Source organism: Engraulis encrasicolus, chromosome 10 (genome assembly GCF_034702125.1).
Source record: "Engraulis encrasicolus isolate BLACKSEA-1 chromosome 10, IST_EnEncr_1.0, whole genome shotgun sequence".
NCBI classification, from domain to species: domain Eukaryota; kingdom Metazoa; phylum Chordata; class Actinopteri; order Clupeiformes; family Engraulidae; genus Engraulis; species Engraulis encrasicolus.
Genome location: NC_085866.1, coordinates 18,337,895 through 18,357,373, shown reverse-complemented (window position 1 = coordinate 18,357,373; position 19,479 = coordinate 18,337,895). Strand labels below are relative to the sequence as shown.

General features: G+C 45.5%; 1 protein-coding gene and 1 long non-coding RNA gene across 2 annotated transcripts; both read left to right on the top strand.

The window, feature by feature from the left end:
- Window positions 1-10,164: 10,164 nt before the first annotated feature.
- LOC134456465 (tumor necrosis factor receptor superfamily member 14-like) lies at window positions 10,165-15,370 on the top strand. Its single transcript, XM_063207826.1, has 4 exons — window positions 10,165-10,532; window positions 11,091-11,216; window positions 14,074-14,229; window positions 15,279-15,370. The coding sequence occupies exons 1-4, from the start codon at window positions 10,268-10,270 to the stop codon at window positions 15,368-15,370; spliced, it is 639 nt and encodes a 212-aa protein (XP_063063896.1). The 5' UTR covers window positions 10,165-10,267.
- Window positions 15,371-15,538: 168 nt separating this feature from the next.
- LOC134457611 (uncharacterized) lies at window positions 15,539-16,825 on the top strand. The gene is made up of 3 exons (XR_010036461.1): window positions 15,539-15,605; window positions 15,756-15,775; window positions 16,791-16,825. It is a non-coding gene; the product is annotated as an uncharacterized LOC134457611 (long non-coding RNA).
- Window positions 16,826-19,479: the final 2,654 nt, after the last annotated feature.

Genomic DNA, 19,479 nt, shown 5'->3' with positions numbered 1-19,479 from the left:
TCAAAGTAGTATTTTCACAGTAGTTGTCTGTTTGTGCAGAATATTTGTCATTTCATTGTATCTTACAGAAATATCACACCAATGATGTCACACCACAGGATATATTTTCCCAAAAATGGCAAAAATTAAGCAAAATTCTATGAACCACTAAGTGCTTTATTTATTTATTTTTCCCAATTTTTCCACCCATTTTTTCAGGAATTGTAATAGTTTTCCTCCTTTAAGTGTGTTACGGCCTTAAATGTCAACCACCCATTTACATCCAATAGCTATTGGTACTTGGAGGTGTGACAAAGGATGAGAATAAACTACACTTGTAGCCCTACAACCTCCCCCTGCTGATCATGCACTTACTCTGGCCACTGGCTTTTGGAGTGAGAATTTCCCCATTTCACATTGCCACGTAGGCCTATGCAGTGTCAAACTACCGTTTCAAATTTACCACTTCTTCATCAGAGCCGAAGATGTGGCATCCTCGACACTGCTCAAATAAAAGCAAAGAATAATCTTCCTCAGATGCTCCGGAGAACTTCTTTCCTACTTTGAAATCTGCTAACGCGCTTGCCCTGTAGGCTGTATCTAGCCCTAAACGTGTTCATGGTAACTAAGTAGCCTTTCCAAAGGTCTTAATGTCTGCAGGCTATATTCAGCAGGCCTAAATAACGGACCCGGACTAAATTTGTGCAAGTGCGCCACTGAAACACAGGAAGAACTGTGGCTGGATCTCAAATGGTGCACTTGTGCACTTCGAGCACTATGTTTTAGTGCGTAACTAATACGGCATGCGCACTGAAACATGAACACTAAAGTGCACAAGTGCACCATTTGAGATTCAGCCATAGATTAACCTATGAAGACGGCACCTCTCAGGGTTTGCAGGCTGTAGCCTACATAGTTTCACTTTCATTTCATTTGGTTGCGCAGTTTGAAAATGGTGAGTTTCCTCATAGCGCAGCATCATTGGTAAGACCTATTCCTTTTCAGTAGTTTGAAATCTCTAATGACTGGTCACATCGGGCACGCCTTGCACTTAAACTTGCATATTTTGTCGGGATATTGTCCAAGGCCTATTGGTCTTGCACGATTAGCCTACTGCATTTATGTTGTTGCGTCCAACTAAGATTAAGAATAAGCTCTTTGCGCAAAATACAACCCTTCCTCATTTGTTTTGTCATATAGGCTATTTACCAAAGTGCATTCTGTTAAGAATAAGTAGGCCTATTCTCTTTGGGACATTTGGTTAGGCCTACCTGTGTTGTTTTTTTCTGTCATAAGCTAAGTAAATACGAGGACCAGTAGTCCTAAACTGTTTATTTACTTTTTCTTATTTATTTAGGCTATTTTATTACAAGGAGCCCCGAGATGTGCCATATCATTTTCGAGGGGGTTCGAGGGTTGTTTGGGTGTAGGCTACTTTTGGTTTCACTTTTAGGCCTAGCGTGACTTTGGTATCAGCTGTCAATATCGGCACGCGAACTATAAGTACATAGCTGTCTGATAAAGCCCCAATCAAAAAGACGACCGCTAAATTCCTCAGGCAACGTTTTGCTTTCAGCTGCGCGTGCATAAGCGCTGGTTCAGGGCACAGTTTAAAAAAAAACAGCGGTAAACATCTTTCGCCGACGCTTCCTTGCTTTTAACTTTTGCGCATCACAAATGTATATAGAGGCATGCAAATGAACCTAAAATGAACAGGCGGAGCATTCGGAGGGTCACACGCAGCCAAAATGAATGGCAGTGAATGAGAAGCCACCGCACTGGAGGGTAAACTCTGCTTTTTAGGCTTTTAATCGTCGGGAGCACTTTCATTCAAAGCCCACTGCCTGCGTGGTGAATCCAGGGAAACGACAATAAAGTGGCACCATATAGCCTATATGTCCGAACGACCATGAGCAGTTAGAATCCACAGTCCCCCCCACCAAAACGTCTGGGTCATGACTATGACCACGGTTCCCTTAGCAGGGACCAGATCTAACACATGGGACGTGACGTATGCACGGATCCAATCGAAGCACTTTCTACTCACGCCGAATGGCTGAGAGGCTGTCAGTCATCCCCTGGGCCCGCCCTTAGGGCATAAATAGCTGGGTATGACGCAGCCTCGGCCTCTTTCAATACTGAGCATTATGCCCAGCAAGGCACTGTAATCGCAACGCAGTGTTAGATCTGGTCCCTGCTAAGGGAACCGTGGTCATAGTCATGACCCAGACGTTCCCTATCGCAGTGGACTGCGATCTAACACATGGGACCGTATCCCATCACGCGTGAATTACAGTGGAGGCCTAAGCACCCACCTTATGGGCTTATTATTAATAGTGGTAAATGCAGGGATAATATGTGGTGATTAAGCACATTAGAGACCAACATGTTATGCATTTGTTACACTTCCAAAAAGGGTTGTAAATCTGGGTAATCACAGGTTCACTGCTCCCAGAACACCCTGCAGAAAACTAGGCTCACTCACATCTAACATGTAATAACGAATGAATGTGTGATGAGAATTCCAACTGGCTGCTCTGCATATCTCTTCTATGGAGACACCCTTCAGTAGGGCCCAAGAAGAAGAGACTCCTCGAGTCGAATGAGCGCGCAGTCCCTCTGGAGCTTCCAGAGACTGGCTGCTGTAAGCCAGCTCAATGGTTTCCACTATCCAGCGTGATTGGCTTGGTTTTGACAGTGGCCTACCCTTAGCCTGAGTGCCAAAACACACAAATAACTGATCAGACTGCCTGAAAGACCTGGTGCGCTCCACATAGCAACGCAGAGCCCGCACCGGGCACAGTTTGTTCAACTGCTCCTCCTCTGCTGATGCAAAGGGAGGAGGTGAGAAACTGACTAACTCAATGACTTGATTACGGAAGGGAGTAGATACTACCTTGGGCGTGTATGCGGCATTTGGACGCATAATGACCTTATCACCTGCTCCGGAGAACTGCATACAAGTCGAGCTCACTGAGAGAGCTTGAATATCACCTATGCGTTTTGCTGACACCAGGGCCAGCAAGAAAGCCGTCTTTAGGGAAACAAGTTTCATGTCCACCTCACTCAGGGGCTCAAAGGGAGGCCCAGTAAGAGCACGTAACACTACTAACAGATCCCATGAGGGCACCAGCTGTTTGCGAGGGGCCCTGAGCCGTCTCACCCCAGCCATAAATCGTGACACCAGAGGGTGGTTACCAGGTGTTGCACCACCTATGCCCACATGACAAGCAGAGATAGCTGCCACATACACCTTTAGTGTAGAGGCAGCCTTACCATCATCAAACATGTGCTGCAAAAAATCTAATATGACACCTACAGCACAGTTGATGGGGTCATGACCCCGTGAGATACACCACTGCTCGAATAAACGCCATTTCAGCGTATAGAGAGAGCGAGTTGATGGAGCCCTAGCACTCTGAATAGTATTGACTACTGCCTCAGATAGTCCTGATGCTAACAGCCTTCCCCTTTCAGGTGCCAGGCCCTGAGCTGCCACAGCTCCGGCCGGGGGTGCCATATGGATCCTCCCGCCTGTGACAGCAGGTCCCTCCGTGAGGGCAACTCCCACGGCGGCTGTACTGACATCCTGTTCAACTCTGCGACCCATGGCCGCTTCGGCCACAGGGGGGCTATTAACAACAGTTCTCTCCTCTCCTCCATGACTCTGCACAGCACCTGAGGAATTAGAGGCACTGGAGGAAATGCATAAAGACGTCCGCCCGGCCACGGATGTGCCAGTGCGTCCACCCCCAGAGGTGGGTCGTCTCCCCCCAGAGAGAACCAAAGCTGACAGTGTGTGTTCTGTCTCGTGGCAAACAGGTCCACTTCGGCTTTGTAGAACCGCCGCCATACCTGATCGACCACCAGAGGATGGAGACGCCAGTCTGCTGCCTGCGGGTTGCCCCTTGAGAGTAGGTCCGCTCCACAGTTGAGGTGACCTGGAATATGAACTGCTCTGAGAGACAACAAGTGATCTGCTGCCCATAGCAGTAAACTGTTCGCCAACCGGTGTAAAGCCAGGGAGCGCACGCCCCCCTGGCGATTTATGTATGCCATGGCCGTGGTGTTGTCGGTCCTCACCAGAACATGATGGCCTTTCACCACTGACAAAAAATACCGTAGGGCTAGAAACACTGTCTGCAGCTCCAACACATTTATATGAGCTTTGGCCTGGGCTGCAGACCAACGACCGTTCACCGATCTCCCGTTGCAGACTGCCCCCCATCCAGTTGTAGACGCGTCGGTCGTTATCACCACTCGGTGCGTCACTATGCCTAGAGATGCTCCCGCACTGAGAAATTGGGAGGATCTCCATATTGTGAGGGCCTTCCTGCACTTTGAATTGACTACTACTTTGCGGTATTTGTCTTTGGAGGGGTTGAGCTTCAGAGACAGGTACCACATTTGAAAAGGCCGCATGCGCAGTAGCCTCATTGGCAGGGAGACTGCTGCTGCTGCCATCATTCCCAGCAGCCTCTGGCAGAGGTGAGATGACACCCATTGGCCTATCCTGAATTGGGCCACGCAGGTCTTGATTGCGGCTGCTCTCTCCTGAGAGAGGTGAGCTGTCATAGTCACAGAATTCAGTGTCATGCCTAGGAACTGTGAAGTCTGACTTGGTTTGAGAACACACTTCTTCCTGTTTATCACAAAGCCCAATTGGCCTAGGTGTGCCTGCACAAGACTGGCCTGCTGTGCAGCTAACTCTTGCGAGTGGCAGCAAAGAAGGCAGTCGTCTAGAAAGTTGAACAAGCGCACCCCCTGCTGGCGTAATGGTGCGACTGCCGCTTCCAGACACTTTGTGAACAGAAAAGGGGATAGGGCTAGACCGAATGGGAGACGCGAAAACTGATATGCTTTCCCTCTGAATGCAAATCTGAGAAATTTCCGATGCCTTGGCACCACCTTTATGTGAAAATATGCATCCTTCAGGTCTATGGTTACAAACCAGTCGTTTGGTTTCACAAATTGAAGGAGCTGGCGGTTGGTCAGCATCCTGAATTTTCTTTTCATGAGTGATTTGTTCAGCCTCCTTAAATCTAAGATTGGCCGAAAACCCCCGCCTTTTTTCGGGACAAGAAAATACCGGCTGTAAAAGCCTGCGTTTTCTTCCCCTTGTGGCACCATCTCTATTGCCTTTTTCAACAACAAGGAGTCTATTTCCTCCTGTAGGAGAGGGACCTGACCCTCCGGAACTATTGTTTGAATCACCCCGCTGAATTTTGGTGGGGGGCGAGCAAACTGAATTGTGTAGCCCACTGAGACAGTCTTCAAAACCCAGGGTGATGCCTGTGCGCATTTGCGCCAGTTTTCCACACATGCCTCTAGGCATGGCATGGAGTCTTTTAATTGGTCGGGGACGCTCCCGCTCATCGCCAAACCTTTTAATCTTTGATCTAGACTCAATTGGTCGGGGTTTTCCCCGCTCATGGTCAATTTGTCTATATTCGGCTTTATTCCCGCACCGTCTAAGGAGGGGGTCAAGCTCTGAGGGCAGCTTGTCACACTGTTTAGGTAAACATGGGTGAGAGAATGCTGTTTTAATATTGGATGCAGAGAGGGGGACAAAACATTTTCTGTTTGTGTGTGTAGTGCTTGTGGAAACTGGCACAACGTGCTTGACATGAGCGGTGCATGTGAGCAACGGGCAGTCCTTTTTCGCTGAGGGGAAAACTCCTACCCCCCCCCCCTCTCTTCAGGACGTGATCCTCAGGTCCGCGTCCTGTTCACACCACCACGGCGGGCAGTAGTCTGGCGCGGGACGAACGGCGCTCTCTGCTGCTGCTGCTGGGGTGCTGGCTGTGGGTCCTGTGGCTGAGGCTGGGGCGGCGGCCTAAACGGGTGTCGCTGCCATCCTCTCCTTGCCGGCATCTTAGCTGGAAGAGCTGGAGAACGGGATCCACTCCCCCGCTTCATGCCAGGAGCTGGAGCTGGTCCACCCCGGGGGGCCCCGGGGTTCACCTCTGCTGCGTGGCATCCAGGCCATGAAAGCCTCCCGGTTTTTCTGCTCCACCTCAAATTTAGCAGTCATTGTCCCCACAGCATCACCAAACACTCCTTCAGCACTCACCGGGGCATCTAGGAGTGGGGCCTTCTCCCGTTCCGACAGCTGTGCCAGGGACAGCCACAGAGAACGCTGTGTTGCTACTGCCGCCCCCATAGCACGGCCCACTGCCTGAGATGAACAGCGCGTGAGGCGGAGAGACAGGTCAGTCGCCCTGCGCAGTTCCACCACCAACTCACTCTCAGCATCCAGCGTATTAGACAGCTCCGTGAGTAGCTTGGCCTGATATCTCTGCAGCAACGCCGCTGTGTTGATGGAGCATGCTGCTTGTCCAGCCGCCAGGTAGGACTTTTCAGCGAGAGTGGCCTGGAGTCTGGCCAATGGAGACGGCAGGAGAGGTTTGCGGCCCAGGCGCAATGCAGGTGAAGAGGGCGACAAGTAACTCGCCACCGTATCCTCCACCGGTGGGAAGGAGAGATATCCACACTCCTTGGCCTGGTCCATATGCATGTAGGCAGCAAAGCCTGGGACTGGGGCACGGGCCGAATAGGGGTTGCTCCAGGTCTTGACTAGCTCCCTGTGCACTTCTGGAAAAAACGGGATTGGGCAGGGCGCCGGTGTTTGGGGCCCGGCGTAGTATTCCCCATCCAGCAACGACATCTCTGTGCTGGGGGGGGTGGGGAGAGGGAGGCCGAGTTTGCTAGCTGCCCTGGTAGCCACCTCGTGCAGCTGCAGACCCAGTGTCCTCGAACCTACCGGGGGAGAGGATGCCCGGGACTCTTCGACCACCTCCTCCTCATATTCACCATAATACCCCTCTGCATCACTGAAGTCCTCTGGCTGTTCCTCCGACTCCTGCCCAAATACCAGCTCTGGCAGGGGCTGGTCGTGGAGGCCACGAGGTAACTCCACCGCCTCGTGGTGCGACCTCACTCTTGCATGTGGGGCTGGTGCAGCTAGCTCCCCTGCTGCCTCGTGGCGTGAACTCCCGCCAGATGGCAAGGTGGGAGCGGGGTTGGCTGTGGCGGGCTCGCGACAGTCATGCCCCTCCATATCGTGATCTGTGCTGCCTTCGGCTGTGGGAATCTCCTCAGCCTGGGCAGCAGCTTCTCTCGCCTCTCTGCGAGTCCAGTAAGCCGAGCGCTTAGTGATTTTAGCGAGTGTCAGTTCAGCACAGAATTCGCAGGTAGAACCGCCCGACAGCGCTGCCTCGGCGTGCTCTCTGCCGAGACAGACAATGCAAAATCGGTGCCGGTCCCCTTTGTCCCTGCTGTGCGGGCACTCCGGGTACAGCAGCCTCGACATCCTAGACACACCAGAGAAACAGTTAACACTCACAATCGGTCCGAATTCTAAAGAAAACTACCGAGTGAATGCTCCAGTTAGCTAATGTAGCAACCACTAGCAAGCAGAGCTAACAGAGGTAGCACACTTGCAAGCTAGAAGCTAATAGCCAAATACAAGAAACAAAAATCAACTCGTGGCACCCAAAGCCTGTGACCAGAGAAAATCCACTCACCGGCTTGAAAGAGTTGAAGCACACGGTTGAAACTCGAATCTGAGAAAAAGTCGTAGTTGCTTGACGGATCACTTCTATCGAAGTATTGAAAGAGGCCGAGGCTGCGTCATACCCAGCTATTTATGCCCTAAGGGCGGGCCCAGGGGATGACTGACAGCCTCTCAGCCATTCGGCGTGAGTAGAAAGTGCTTCGATTGGATCCGTGCATACGTCACGTCCCATGTGTTAGATCGCAGTCCACTGCGATAGGGAACTCCTTAGTGTTGGTGGGGGGGACTGTGGATTCTACAACTGTGGTCGTTCGGACATAGATAGGCCTATGTTTCTGCCACTTCATAGTCGCTTCCCTGGATTCACGACGCAGGCAGTGGACTTTGAATGAAAGTGCTCCCGACAATAACAAGTCTAAAAAAGCAGAATTTACCCTCCAGTGCGCTGGCTTCTCATTCACTACCATTCATTTTGAGGCTGAGAGTGACCCTCCGAGTGCCCCGCCTGCTCATTAGCATAGCAGCCGACTGCCTGTATTGACCATTCATATCTGCATCAACAATATGATTTCGCGGAACCCGCTCGCATAGAATCTGCGTCCGTCCGTTTTCTGTCTATGCGAGTCCACGCCCCCCTCTCAGAGGCTCTGCGCCCGTCGTCTAGCGCCTCGAAAAAATTCTAACTATCCGTCGGACGGACGCGGAGTACGCAGACAAAAAGGCACTATGATTGGTCGTCTCGCTACTTCCTTGTTCTGTTCTTGTGGCAGCGCAATGCCAGTAGTTTGCGAGAGCAGAGCTGTATTCTGTTAAAAACTTTATTAATGCCTTGTGTGTAAATGTGTGTAAATACACGAAGCTAAGCTAAGTAACAAACAATGCATCAGTTGAACACTCGTGGCACAATGCCTGCGGTTTTACTACCGTTCCTCCACCGAATGTAAACACACATCGGCAGAATCAACTGTCTTTACATGCTTGCATTTTCTGCTCGTGAAAACAGACTGGGCCTTTGCAATTTGTGTGAAAATACCTAGCTAACCGGGATAGAAAGCAACATTGCTTAATGACCGCAGTGCTTACAATGTAGTGAAAGTAGCCTAATCGCGCAATTTCAAATTTGGCTGGCAACTAGAGATGGGATTTATGGCTCTTTTTCGGGATCCGGATCTTAGTGGCTCGTTCCTTTCAAAGAGCCGTTCAAAAAACTGGCTCTTTTGGCTCTTTTTTTAAATTATTTATTCAGTGTTAAGAATGTAATATTTTGACTCCACCTCAAGGTAATTTTGTCCAAACAACAACTGATTATTCTCCTGCTTCTAAAGACCGTTTTTGCCTCTCTTTGAGGCAAACAATTGTGTTTTTTCCCAAATTGAATTACTCTGGTCGAGGTCACGTGCTTAAAATGAATGAAAAATGAACGAAATAACGGTCAAGTGGCTCCCCCAGCTGTGGTCCGGTTCCCATCGTTCACTTCAGGGAGCCGTTCAAAAGAACCGGCTCGTTCATGAACGACACACCTCTAATGGCAAGGACACCTCGGACCTCGCAGAGCTCGCAGATGCATGAATACAAAATTGGTTCGTGGCCACTCCCACGCGACTTTTCACGCTCGCAGTTGCTGAAGTCTAATCTGACCTAAAGGTCAACCTCATGCGTTTAAGTTAGGCCTATTGTTTGTCATGTCAATGTTATTGTTTTTGTTTTGAAAGTTGTAATTCGCCTACTGCCAATAGCCAGTCTATTAGTCTCTAGTCACTGAAACACCACAGATGAGAGAGAGAGAGAGAAGGAGGGAGAGTGCATGGTAACTCCACTCTCTTTGACACAGAGAGAAGGAGGGGCATTTCTCAGACACACGTCTGCCTGTTGCCTGTTTATTTCAAGTGGCAGTGTTTTTTTCTTGTAGGCCCATGTAGAGTAGACTATTCTAATTTGAGTTTCTAATATTTCAGTTTCAGTCTTAAAAAGTCTAATAATTATATGCAATAATTTGTTATTTGTTAGGCCATTGGATATAGGCATATAGGCTACTCTATAATTTGGTCTGGTAGGCCTAGGCTATAGATGGGCAAATAGGCTGCATTTCCATTTTGAAAGATGTAGGACTAATATTACATACATAGGTTACAGTATGCAAATTATGATTATGATTAGTCTACTTCATCTTAGGAAATGTCAATGTAGATAGTCTGAAAGGGGCTGAAATTCCATTTTTTCTGTGGTCGGCTGTGATATGGTGTAATAAAAATGGTGCTTTTGAGGTGACTTTTAAATAAATGTTTTGGTTTTGCGCGCTATGCGATTAATCATGATTATTCACTGAAAGTCATTGAGTTAATGCGATTAAAGATAAAAAAATGACTAAAATTGTTCATGCATATTTCACAAACACTCTTTCCCATCAAGTAGTTTTCATTTCAAGTCTTGTTACGCTATCCAATACAATAATGGTATATGTGGGCCAAATTTAATACACATTTTAAATGGTCTCCAGATTTGACCCCTGAGCCTGACATCCCTGGTCTAATCAATTGGTAATGAATTGGAAAACGTATTGCTCTCAAAATCCAGAAACGGATATATAGCTTTGATTCTAAAACGTGATTTTCTGTTTTTATACTGAATACTGTTTTTTTTGTTCCATTATGCAGAGCTGTCCAGAGGAATCCCATCATATATAATCAGATATTAAAACAGGAAACATATGTGATATTTATGCTTTTTTCTAGAGAGGTGTATAGGTTCCAGACGGCATGTAGCCTACCATAGATGATTTCACAGTTCATCTTGAAGCTGCCACTGCAATTACTTTGGCCGATATTGTTAATTCTTCATAACATGCTTCTGCTCATGTTGATCATGATGGCCATTTCCATGCTCTGTGCGGCGAGCCATAGTCCCACATGTAGCCCTGCTGAATACGAGGTATTGTTCCTGTTGGCCATGCCCCTGTGTTACGTAGCAAGCCAGACGCACACATGCAGTCCTTCCGAATACGAGGTTATGGGGGAGTGCTGTCCAATGTGTAACCCTGGTAAGCCTGCGGTACATTGAGCCTGACTTACAGCACACTAGCCTTATACACTGCACACTACTCCTGTGGTATGTTACAATGTGTAACTCTGTTCACGCTGCTGTACTGTAATGAGACTGAGTTACAGTACTCACTACTGTTAAAGTGCACCACCACGATAAAAGAACACTGCAAGAGTATACACACCTACAATACTACACCACTACGTTGCACTACTTTGTACATGTCTAGTCCTGGTCAGTCTGATGTACAGTACACTGCTCTACACTTACGGTATACTACACTTACACTACTACTTATGTATATTACTGCACACTGTCTGTAGCCCTGGTAAGCCTGGTTTGTGATGGCACATTACTCTTTGTATTTCAATTACTCTGTGTGGATTACTGTAGACTATGTGTATCCCTGATAAATCAGGTCTACATTATGTGTGTGTAATGATGAGGGTGATCTACATACGTGTATAACTATATAACTCATCTATAATTCCGGTAGATTTTGCACCATGTTTTCACCTTGTTCACTAGTATGTCTTTTACTATGTGTATTTTCCAGGATACCATGTGTATAGGCACTGCACCGAGTACACAAGCACCACATGTGCTCCATGCCCCCGGACTACCTACACTGAAGCACACAATGGGTTGAATTCCTGTAAGAAGTGTACAGTTTGTGACTCAAGTAAGGCTCAACATTAGAAATAATAGGCCCCTGCTACCAATATGTAAGTGCACTCTGGGCCCAGGGCCAAATGCTCCAATGTTATGCTCAGTGTCTTGGAGCAATTCTGCCAATATTCAATATGCTGTTGTATTGCTCAAGTTACCCTTGACTTGTCAGTACCCGGTGATGCTGCATTTTTCGACTCAGCCCTTTCCGAGATCTGAGCTATTCTAACGGGGGCAGACTTTGTTAACATTAAAAACCTCCTGAACATAGGCCTAGTCCAAATATTATCCCAAAGGGTATCGCTGTTTGCTAGTTGTCTGCTTATGTTGCACAACTTTTTGGATGTTTCTTGTGGAATAAATCAAAATGTTTTTTTTTTATTTTTTTTTATTTAAACAAACTCTGTCCCCATTAATTACAATGACCAGGATCTCGGAAAAGGCTGAAGAAAAAAAATCAGATACTGACAAATCCAGTGAAGTGTGAGCATTACAACTGCATGTTGAAATTGGTTGAGGTTATCCTTTAAGCTACAGTACATCTCTTAGGGATCCTGAGTTTGTTCTTAATGATGAGAAGTGGCCCTTAGTATTCTTAATACTGTTGTTTTGAGAAACAAGCAATGTAAATAGTTTGTTGGTGTGTGTGTGTGTGTGTGTGTGTGTGTGGTGTAGTGTGTTTGTGTGTCACGCTCAGGAATTGTTAGGCCCCCGGTATGCTTGCTGCAAGCCATAAATTACACCCAAAACCGTGAGCAACCGACTGCACATACTTGTTTTAAAGGGACACTGTGCAGGAAATGGTCAAAAAAGGTACTGCAACTATGCTGCTCATTGAAAATGTGTTGCCTATTGCCACATTTGATCTTTTCACGAAAGTGTATTAAGTAATAAACTAATATTTTCTAGTATGGCACAAGTACATGGGCAGTCATGGGTGAGCGGTTAGGGCGTCAGACTTGCATCCCAGAGGTTGCCGGTTCGACTCCCGACCCGCCAGGTTGGTGGGGGGAGTAATCAACCAGTGCTCTCCCCATCCTCCTCCATGACTGAGGTACCCTGAGCATGGTACTGTCCCACCGCACTGCTCCCTTGGGGCGCCATTGAGGGCTGCCCCCCTTGCACGGGTGAGGCATAAATGCAGTTTCGTTGTGTGCTGTGTCACAATGACAATGACAATGACAATGGGAGTTGGAGTTTCCCAATGGGGCTTTCGCTTTCACTTTCACAAGTAGAATCATTTTTGCAGCTAAAAATGGCTATTTTTGGAAAATCAAAATGGCAGACCATGGAGAAGATCCCCCTTTTCATGTATGAAAATTGATTTTTTTCCAGTCATAATTAATACTTATTTTGATGGTGGTGATAAGTATTCATGAAAAAGGTAACATTAGTGAATGGGCAGCATGAATTTCGGAAATAAACAACTAAAAATCTCACACAGTGTCGCTTTAAAAGCAGTATAGTAGACGAACATGCAAAATACTGGCGGTGTCATCCAGGGGCCAGAGAGTGCGCAGCATTGTGATCTAGAAATTGGGAACACAGATTGTGAGGGAAGCAAAACAAAAAGACTGACTAGGAAGGACAAAGAGACAATACTGCTACTGCTCCTACATTTGCACGCTCCTTCTTCAAAGTGCATGATGATCACCAATGTTTGTCATTTCGGACAAGCACAAGTTGCCACCATCGTCGTTTTCACCGGAAACACTCGTGTGGAACTGTGCAGTCTTTCTTACGATCGCCCCCAGCGATTTTGAGCAGATATCACATGCAACCAACGTGCATGCATGTAGTTTCTAACGTGCGCAAAATTGACATGAAATATGCATGTTAGCGCGTTCATGCACGAATAGCGCCCACGCACACATACGCACACATATCCTGCAGCACGCATACGAGGGCCTAAGGTTGTCAGAGGAGGACACAGTTAGACACTACAGTACACTAACACATCCAGAGCACATGGGGGCACCACTTGATCTTTGTATTCTTGGCCTACAAGAGGTCAGTTCCGGGGAAGCCACTTCGGAGGAGAAGCCCTAAGAGAGTCTGCCCGCGCAGGCTAGCGTGTCTAGCGCATTGTTGCCAAATTAGGGATTTTGTGGCTAGATTTAGTGACTTTTTGCCGTCCCTGGCGATTAAAAAGCTCATCTAGCCACTTTGGGTACTTTTTGGTGAATCTGGTGACTTTTAAAGTGATAAAATCGTTGTTTTTCAACACAATTGTAACTCTGTGCCGCCGTCAGAAGCATTTCCCACGGTTAAGCAAGGCTGCAGATTATTTCTGATCTCCAAAAAGTAGCTAGCAATGCCCATTTATATTATGAACGTAGGCATGGGGGCATGTTTTCTAATGATCAGTGTGTCGTGCGTGACACTATGACGTCATACGTAATGTCGTGAAATCGTCTAGGAACTTCTACCAACTTTTCAGCGAGCCAACAGCGACTTTGGCTGATTTATTTTTTGGCAACACTGGTCTAGTATTGGAACTAGCATGCTCAAGCGTGTTCAGAATCTGGCCGTGTGCTTTAGGACTACTCTGCCTTTTGCAGACTTACTTTGCAGAATGTGGGACTTCGTGTGGGGTTTTCCCCACTATTGCGAACTTCGGTTGAGAGCCAGTCAGGGAAAGGCTCTGGAGACCGTGCTTGTCCGTCAATGGAATGCGTCTGCTTGTGCTTGCCCTGGGTCAAGGTAAATGCAGTGTCCCTTTCACACATCCACCAATCATAGATCTTACATGCTGAATATCACGTTAAATACACACACCCTAGAGTCAGGAGTAAGGTGGGAGGTGTAACTACATTACAGTGTGTGTGTGTGTGTTCATGACAGAATCCGTTTCCTTCCCTGTCCATCAGGTGCAGGTTTGAGAGTGAAGAGGAACTGCAGCTCCACCTCAGACACCCTCTGTGAGCCTCTGGAAGGACACTACTGCACTGACCCAATCAAATATGGCTGCCAAGGAGCTGTGAAACACACAGAGTGCAAACCGGGACAGTACATCAAACAGAAAGGTGAAAGCCCAACTCCCATTGTCATTGTGACACAGCACTCCACAACACACACTGCACACACTGAAATTGCATTTATGTCTCACCTGTGCAAAGGGGGCAGCCCTTAATGGCACACAAAAGGTAGTAGTGCATCGGGATGGTACCATGCTCAGGGTTCCTCAGTCATGGAGGAGAGCACTGGTTAATTACTCCCCCCACCAACCTCCTGGCATGTTGCAGTCGAACCAGCAACCTTTGGGCCACAAGTCTGATGCCCTAACCGCTTATCCATGACTACCCTAGGTGCATGAGGAAAATCCCTCCTACCTTCCAGCATCGCAGGGACAGTATGTTACAGAGAAGTGTGACAAGAGAATGTTGTAATCCACAATGCCCCCAAAATAATAAAATAAATTGTACATTATCTACCGAAATAACTGATTAATTTGCTGACATTGTTACGTATTAGTCATAAGCACATTGATAAGGAAACCCAAGTTCAACTTTCTTTTCGATGTGTATTCAACATTTAGTGCATATTAGATCGCAAGTGATCCGACTCACTGTGTGCTGAAAAATTTCCACCATAGCAACATAGTGTAGCTATGACAATGCTGAGACTTGGTCATTGCCATTTTGATAACAATACATTTTTTTCATCAATGCTTTGCATGAAATGGTTAATGTCCACCTCAGCAGACATTCTTGCCAGGCAGTGCCCTCCTACTGACGCAACACTTTCAGTGTTGCTTCTAGTCAGGCCAAGAGCAATACAATATTGTTTCTTAGCTCCAGAAAAATTGGGAACTCCTCCCACTTTTTAGGCAAGCACGCAACCATTAGCAAACCAAGGGAGGCAGGTCGACTATGCCGTTTGGGAAATGTTAATTGTTATGCTCTTGGTCAGACCAAGTAGACCAAGACCAGTAGTACCCGATTTTTGAAGAGATTTGAAAGTCTATGATAATCAGGCTACAGACATTCAGGAAGTAGAACGCCATTCTTCATTGATATAGGCAAAAATAATTGGCTAAAAATTAATCTGTGCCTTTTGTGTGTGATGCACACAGGATCCGCATCTTCAGACACTGTGTGCAGTGACTGTGACAGTTACACATACTCAGATGGGTCATCCCCATCCTTCAGACCACACACACAGTGAGTGCATTTAATTGTGTACTTATGTGTTATATTCACATTCGACTGAAGGTATTATAGGTGGCTACTGTTCTCTTCTTGTAGATGTAAACCAGGCTATGGTGTGGTGAAGCCTGGCAGCTCAGCATCTGATACTGAATGCCAAACAATCTCTACGGTGTTTGTCTCAGTGGGTGTTGCTATCAGTGCCATCTTGGCAGTGACTGCTGTGGGTGCGGCTGTCTGGAGGATGAAGCGTGGTATACAATATTTAATGTTTTTTTATTTCTTCATAAAAATGCAAAACACAATTGTCTCTGATGACGTATTTATACTACATAAAACAAAAAATTACATCATTCTCGAACATTACAGCTTTACAAAACATTCCTTGTCTGCTTGTTTTTCAGCCAAAAAGAAGACGAGACAGGTGTCATCTCATCTCATGGCAATTTGGTTTTATTTAAAATGAAATGAATTAAAATGACTTCTAATTAGGCAGTTGGTTGCACATTACATTATGCCTACATATAAGTGTTACATCCACTCCATGTATACAGTATACCACTGGTGATGTTGGTTCACAACCCCTGTCAATTAGAATGAATGCCTCCATTTGGTCGCCGCCATCTTTGTACAGGGGTAGTGCTGCTTTAATAAACATTAATTGGTGAAATTGAAAGCCCTACCTGGGAAACTCCTCACTCCTTGTCATTGTCACACAGCACACTGTGCGCACTGCACACAACAAAATTGCCTTTTAGAGATGGGATTTTTGGCACTTTGATGGGATAAGGATCATAGTATCTTGTTCCTTCCTTGTTTTGTTAAAGACCGTTTCGTTGTTTCCTTGATTCAGATGATTAGGTTAATAGCTCGTCTAGAGAACCTTTTGATGATATGCACATTTTTTGAGATAGGAATTTTCATGAGCTGTGTGCCAAAATCATCAGTATCAAAACAATAAAAGGCCTGAAATATTTCAGTTGGTGTGCAATGAATCTGAAATACATGAAAGTTTATTTTTTATCTTTACATTATGGAAAAAAGAACTTAAACACAATATGCTAACCTGTATGTCATTCTTATACGGGTCACATGACATGATACCCTTGTGTAGACCACATCAAAGAATGTGCTACCCTTTGCTTTATTGGTATGCATTGGTATTGGTATGTATTAGTACCCTTTAACTGCCAAAATGATTTAAGTCCAGATCACCACTAATTACTGATTCTTCATTATTGAATTTCCAATTTTGGCCTAACATTTCTGGAAAAACAATGACTTTTTGACCTTAAATTGCTAGCATCATTGACAGAGGTAACTGCTGTTCAGTCATCACCATCCTGTGTCATGTAGTCACCTGCTTGATCACTTTCAATAACATTTAGTCTAAATCCCAAATATGGAATTAATTGTATTATATTTGTTTTCTCCTTTAGACATGGACATGGGACAGAGCTAAGAAAAGGTAAGAAACATGTATAGAAATAGTTCTTAAAACCTTGTCTCGTGTGCGTGCGTGCGTGTGTGCGTGTGTGTGTGTGTGTGTGTGTGTGTGTGTGTGTGTGTGTGTGTGTGTGTGTGTGTGTGTGTGTGTGTGTGTGTGTGTGTGTGTGACTGTGTGTGCACTACATGGACGCCTAACAATGTTGCTGGTCTTGGTATGGTGGTTACATGGTTACTATAAAACTTGACTTAACACTGCAGGGTTTACTGTGTACATACATGTATGTTTCCCTCCTTGTATTGTAGAAAAGACAAAAATCAGCAAGTGGTCATGTCCCTTGTCTCTGAACACTATGCCAGTGTCTAGGAGAAAAAAAAACATGGGTATGTGCTTTGCAAAGGTAATGGTAAATCACACACACAACTCCAACTCAACCAATTAAGATGTATTCAACACAATATGTCCTTATTTGGCCACAACTGCCCACATATACCTTACGTAATTAAATATTGTATCTGATATTGTATTGTGATTGTTGTTTGTATTTCAGATGTCAAGGAACAGGACGTATTCCATGCATCTGTTTCCCTGCTCTCTGCACCTTAATCAGGTGAACACACAGACGACAGCAAGAATAACCGACAGAGAATCGCTGGACCATGTAGCAAGAGCAACAAGGGAGGTAGAAGCGAGAGAGTGTTCATTCAAGCAGAATGCAGGCATTCCGACATTCCAATTGGCTATGGCGATTGTCGCCGAAACTGCATCACAGCTGATTTGCATAATATTTGCTGAGGTTCGACTACAAACTGTCGCTCAAGTCACTCAAATCGCCCCTTGTTGCCCAATTTGCGTTCCCACATCTGGTCTATCCGTGCCATAACAAAGCTTCATGGAGACGCCTTCTTCTTCCTCTACTGTATGTGCTTATCTCAGTTTGGACAATGCACCTTGTTCTCCTGCCAGCTACAAGTCACTCCATAAAAAGTGTACACATCCAGAGTGAAGGATTTATATAGAATTGCGAAATGGAAACATTGAAGCGTCAAGCATGTTTTTTATTCTCACCAACTACCTTACAAAATAGAGATCATGAGTATTCTCAGGTCTCAAGCAGCAGACCATACATTTTCTAGGATTAAGACTCCAGAAAAAATAAGTTCCTTGAATTATTTAGGCCTATAATCTTGCAGGCTATAACAGGGGCACAAAATGTGTTTACAAGTTTACAAGTGGAAACCTTTTTTCAGCAAGTTACCAGCCATTGGCAAGTAAATGACAAAACTCACTACACATTCAGTAGAAAGCTGTTTGCTTTTTTATCAGAAATCCAACATACAGTATTTTACCATCACTTTGCTGGCGACTGCTATGTCCAGTCTGAATGCATCTAACTGCCCATTTGCCAGCAACCAGCACTTTATGACTATTTTCATTCATGCATCCAGCAGTCTACTTGCTTTTACTGAAAGCAATGTAAGGTCTGTCTGGTCTATCATGAACTGCCTCTTTGCCTGTACACAGCAGCACTTTATTCTGTAACTTGTATCCATACATGCACCTGGTAGCCTGTTTACCTGTAGCAGCACACTCTTATCTAAATAATTTGACACTATGTTTCCATACATCATTCAGCAGTTTGTTTGCCTGTAGTTAAGCAGCACTTTAATAAGCTAAAGAAAGCAGTGTCCATCACTGGTGTGTGTGTGTGTTTTAGTTCTGGAGCAAATCGGAGTGAGTGATGAGAAAGGTGAACAGTGTGATGCGTAAGGACAACCACCCAATATAGATGAGATGCATTTCTGTTCCTTTACTGAACTCAACACTGAACTTGCATTGCATACATCACATGAACTTAGAATTCCTTCTGGTAGGCTACAAGATACTGCATATAATGACTTGTCTAACTCAAATAACCATATTAGACTACACTACATACCCCTTACTGAAGGTTGAAAAAGCTTATTGAACTTATTTTGTTAACTCTATGTAATAAAACTCATAACCTTTCATACCACTGTGCTATGTCTCTTACTTAAATATTTAACATTCAGCCACATAACTAAAACTAACATTACTCGATGTTGACAAACACATTTTTGTTCAATTTTTTTCACAAGGATTTTGTTTTCTTTTTTTCACTGGTTATTTACTTTATTTAATTCCGTTTTTCTTCCCTTTTCACATTTTAAGTCTGGTTTGTCTGGTTACTTTATGTCTCTGCCGGACCTAATTCTTGTGATGCTAGGGGTGCTCACTGCTCACAGACGGTATGACTGGAGGAGGAGTCAGCCACCATATTGTACCTGGACAGAACAACTCTACTTTTTAAAATCATTATAATTGTTCTCTAAAAGTTTCTTTAAAAAGTATTTGAATTGGCAATCACTTTTACTTGGGCTATTATTATTCAGAACAAACGTTGAGTGAGTGAATTGAGAGTCATTATGTAAATGAGGAGGGAGTGGATAATCAGTATCACCTGAAGACATGACACACCTGTTGATTGATGTCTGCCACCATGGCTGAGGTCCACCTGATGCAGAAGAGGGTATTTAAGTATTTGCTCTCCTCCATCTACACCTGTGGGAGAAGCTCATTGTAGAGGTGACTAACTGAGTGCCCTGTCACTCCTCTCTACACCTTGGGGAAGGTCTGAGACAAGAGCCACTGAATGCCCT

What these genes read in the sequence shown, in the direction of transcription:
- LOC134456465 (XM_063207826.1), top strand. Translation starts at nt 10,268, where the DNA reads ATGATTTCACAGTTCATCTTGAAGCTGCCACTGCAATTACTTTGGCCG. An exon ending in GTGTACAGTTTGTGACTCAA is followed by an intron (nt 11,217 to 14,073) that starts GTAAGGCTCAAC and finishes CCTGTCCATCAG; the next exon opens with GTGCAGGTTTGAGAGTGAAG. An exon ending in ACAGTACATCAAACAGAAAG is followed by an intron (nt 14,230 to 15,278) that starts GTGAAAGCCCAA and finishes TGATGCACACAG; the next exon opens with GATCCGCATCTTCAGACACT.